The following is a 4417-nucleotide window of genomic DNA, read 5'->3' as shown; positions in this document are numbered from 1 at the left end:
TACCAGATTATAAGGTCACGGTAATAATAATAACAAAATGTGGTACTGGCTCAGGGACAGACACATAGACAATGGCAGAGACAGAGAACTGACAGGCAGACCCAGTATCCACAGGGGTGTAACTTATGATAAAACTGATGATCATCCTGTGGATGATGGGGCGGCGGCGGGGGGGGGGGGGTAGGATTCCTATGGAACAGCACAGGCAAGGTGGCCTGTAGATGGATTCATTAATGAGAAAGTAACTCCACAGAGTTAACAGAAGACCCCTAGGAGAATATGCTGGGATCCCGGGCAGTAATAAAAGACTCCCCCGCCCCCCAATTATAAAAAAAAGTTAGTTGCCGAGGTAGTAAAAATGAGCCAGCTGGGCTGGGTGGGTTCAGGAAACAAGTTACAGAAGCAAAAAAAGGGCCCCTGGAGCTTAGGAGAGAGAAAGGCCAAGGGAATGCGAGCCCACGGGGAAGGAGAGGCGGGAGGGAGAGGTACAGGAGGGAGAGCACCCATTCAGCAAAATTTTAAAAGCACAAAACCTAAGCACCCTCCCCCGCCCCCACCCCAAACCTGATGAGCTTGATTACCCTGAAATGAAGGAAGTCTGTTCCACGAAAGACACCTTGGACAGCGTTGAGAGAGTGGGCAGAATAGGAGAAGGCATGTGTGATGTCTAAAGCCAAGACATTAAGATCTAGAATAAATGAAGGACTCCAGCAAACCAGCAGAGTAGGCAGCAAATCAAAGAGAACATGGCCGGGATACAAAGGGGCGATTCGCAGAAGAGGAAAACGAAACCCAATGAGCCCACGAAGAGATGACGGAAATCCTCAGTAATGAGGACGAGCAGCTGACAACAAAGGCCGACACTGCACACCCACCGGCCTGGGGCACATTCCCAGGCCGCTCCTGCCACGTGGAGGGTACGTGGGGCTGCAGCCAACAGCGGGGCATGTGGCTCCACCAACCAGGGCGGCGTCTGGGAGGCCAAGCTGGCTCTGCTGATGCAAATCCAGCGTTCACACACCTGGGAGCATGCGAACAGTCTCACCCAGGGAGTGGGACTAGGATGTGGGGATAAAGGGGACACAGATATGCAGAGTGGGGCAAAAGTAGGTTTACAGTTGTTCATGACACAAGAACTCATAAATAATAACACAAGAATAAATTCTGTTTCATGTCCTCGCAACTGTGAACCTACTTTTGCCCCACCCTGTACATGCATGCACACAAGGCAGGGGGAGACCCAGCACAGGCTGGCAGTAATGCTGCACCAGGAATTGAGGAACACACACGCACATGCACACACACACACACACACACACACACGCCTGTGGTCCAGCATGAAGGAACAGCCCAAGACCACCCTGTGACCCTGCTATGGTAGGAGAGAGAGACCAGACAAGTTAAAACAACCCCGGAAACCTCTATGGTCCACAGGGCACAGGGATGGGTGTGAGGGTAAACAAAGGCTTCTGCACAGCCCAGGGCAACCAGGGATGCTGAGTGAGGCTCGGAGAGGTGGGAAGGGGACAGAGACCTGGGGCTGGGGCAGTGGGAGGAGGGTGGGGAGGAGAAGCATCAGCCACGGCCACGCCCACGTTAGCAGCCCAGACCCAGACCCCTACCCACACAGGCAGACCCTGAGGTCTTTCTGTCCCTGTCAGGCCCTGAAGAGTCCAGAGGAGGAAACCTCTGTGTTGTCTGCAAGATTCTAGTGTGTGTGTGTGTGTGTGCGTGTGTGTGTGTGTGTGTGTGTGTGTAAGGGGGGGGGAGTTGTGTGAGTATGGTGTGAGTGTGTTGTTGGAGATGGGGAGTATCGGACAGAGCTATGGAGTTCGAGAATGTAGCAGACATGGGAACCGTTTGCACTGGTTCAGAGATAAAACTGCAAAGGTTTCTTTGCTTTTCTCTTTGTTCTTTTGTAGCTCATTAAATACCAGCCAGGCAGGACTGGCGAAGGCAAATTCCAGATTGCTTTTAGCATAAGTAAAACCAGCAAATTAGGCTCTTTCTTGGAGAAAAATAAGAAAAGGGTTTTGCATGTGAAGGGATAAGGAGGGTGCTGGCAGGACCGGAGGGAAGAGGACCACCAGGGGTGGGGAGGAGCAGAGACCCTAAGCCCAGACCCTGGGCGGCACCCTGGAGCATGTCTAAGGCCCAGGGCCTGTGCTGATGGCGGCTGGCCCAGCCCTCAGTGGGCCAGGACTGTCCGCCCCAGAACAGCGCCTACCCTTGCCTCTGGCTGGGCCAGTCCGGAGGGTGCCACCCCGGCTTCTACCTGCCGAGGCACTGTAAGGAAATGATCGTTTCATTGTCCACATATAAAGTTACCTTGTATATCATACTGATGGTGTTTTCAAGCTTCTTATGGCTCCCGAAGAATTACTGCTCTGGGCAGGAAGGAGCGTCAAAGATGAAGAGAGAGCACTGGCCCTGAGGCAGGAATCTGGTTCTGACTTGACCCCATCTCTCTGTTAAGCTCCTGACTGGGTTTCCTTTCTGCCTCCTGGGGATGCCCTGCCAACCAGCCCCACCTGGGGCCGTGGCTGCAGCTCAGCACCCCTTGCCAGCTCTGTGGGAAGGGTCTGTACGAAACGCTGCCATCAGCGGGTCCCCGAGTGGAGTGTGAACTTCTGGCAAGGGGTTCCCAGGCAGACAGACTGAGTTAAACGTCCCGGAACCCTCTGCAATTGCCCTCCATCGCGATGACATCCAGGGGCACAGCTGGGTTCGGTGCCAGAAACACCTAAACGCCCTACTGTTACCGCAGAAAGGGAGGGTTCAGTGTCCCGTTATCCAGATCGGTTTAAAAACCACACTGTTCTCCTTGTGACTATTTTTACAGTGACCTCTACTTTAAACAATTTTTAAAATCTATTTTTAAATTGATTTCAGAGAGGAAGGGAGAGGGAGAGAGAGATAGAAACATCAATGACGAGAAAGAATCACTGATCGGCTGCCTCCTGCACGGCCCCTACTGGGGATCGAGCCCGAAACCTGGGCATATGCCCTTGACTGGAATCGAACCCGGGACCCTTGAGTCCACAGACCGACGCTCTATCCACTGAGCCAAACCAGCTAGGGCTTAAACAATTTTTAAAATCTATTTTTAAATTGATTTCAGAGAGGAAGGGAGAGGGACAGAGAGATAGAAACATCAATGACGAGAAAGAATCACTGATCGGCTGCCTCCTGCACGGCCTTACTGGGGATTGAGCCCCAAACCCAGGCATATACCCTGACCAGGAATCAAACCGTGACCTCCTCCTTCAAAGGTGGACGCCCAACCACTGAGCCACCAGTGACCTCTACTTTTAACCAGCGGAGCCTGTTTCCACTTAGGGATGAATCCACTTAGGGATGAAACAGGGTCCATGTCCAATAGGCTACCTGAGTTAAATTGTTGTATCGCAAGTCAGCGAGCTGGACAAGACTCCTAATGAGCCAATTCGTTAGGCGTCATCTTTATTGCGCGCAGGTTCAGAGCAGATTACCTCTGTCAAATTCTGAACAAACACAGGAGGGAGTATTTTCTTTTTACGTATATCCTTCTAGTTCAGTGGTTCTCAACCTTGGCTGCACATTAGAATCACCTGGGAGTCTTTTTAAAATCCTGATTTCTGGGCCTCATCCTCCGGAAATTCTGTTTCTTTGTTATGGGGTGGGGCCACAACATTAGTAACAAAGAAACAGAATTTTCGGAGGATGAGGCCCAGAAATCAGGATTTTAAAAAGATTCCCAGGTGATTCTCATGTGCAGCCAAGGTTGAGAACCACTGATCTAGTTCTTTGTGTAAGACAGCTTGTAACCTTGAATACATACCGTATTTAACCAAACACCTGTCATATCGATACAACTTGTAACTCTGAATACATATTGTATCTAATCAAACACCTGTAACCTTGGATGAACAAACACTGGGCAAAATATGTGAATTAATATTAGCAACAGTGTATCAGCCCCTTGAGACGGCTAGCTTGCAAGGTCAGGCAATTAAGTTTATCTTTTCTATTATTCAAGCTAAAAAGCAAAGCTATTTTACAGCCTAAAAATAACAGAGTTGACCCAGGGAATAAGTTACTAAGAATAACAGAGTAGTTCAAACAGCAGTTTTCCCAAAGGAGGGACCACTATGCTTCAAAGTGAGGCGATTTAGGGGAAATGGTGGCATCCAAATGGCCGGTAGGCATGAGAAACCCAGCCTGTCTGTGTGCGTGTCTGTGTGCGTGCACGTGGCTCTGTCCTTTGTGCAGCCTCTTTTGTCTGCGGGAACAAATGCAAGAGTTTGTGCCTCTTGAACCTGCGCCCCAAGCGGAGAAGGAGGCGGCCAGGGCAAAGCCAAGGCCTGGAGAAGGTTCTGGAAACCCTGACCCCCGGTCTCACCAGCTCCAGGCGGCAAACCCTCCACCGCCCCAGGGG

General features: G+C 50.9%; 1 protein-coding gene across 1 annotated transcript in view; it reads left to right on the top strand.

The window, feature by feature from the left end:
• Positions 1-4257: 4257 nt before the first annotated feature.
• The window catches only part of GSTP1 (glutathione S-transferase pi 1), a 2868-nt gene continuing 2708 nt past the window's right edge, over positions 4258-4417 (top strand). The window contains exon 1 of the mRNA XM_014467804.2: positions 4258-4352. Coding sequence (XP_014323290.1) covers positions 4274-4352 — 79 coding nt within the window. The 5' untranslated portion in view covers positions 4258-4273. The remainder of the gene's footprint in view (positions 4353-4417) is intronic.

The sequence above is a fragment of the Myotis lucifugus genome, unplaced genomic scaffold (assembly GCF_000147115.1).
Source record: "Myotis lucifugus unplaced genomic scaffold, Myoluc2.0 scaffold_415, whole genome shotgun sequence".
Taxonomy (NCBI): Eukaryota; Metazoa; Chordata; class Mammalia; order Chiroptera; family Vespertilionidae; genus Myotis; species Myotis lucifugus.
Note: the sequence above shows the minus strand (reverse complement) of the source record. Positions and strands in the feature narration are given on the sequence as shown.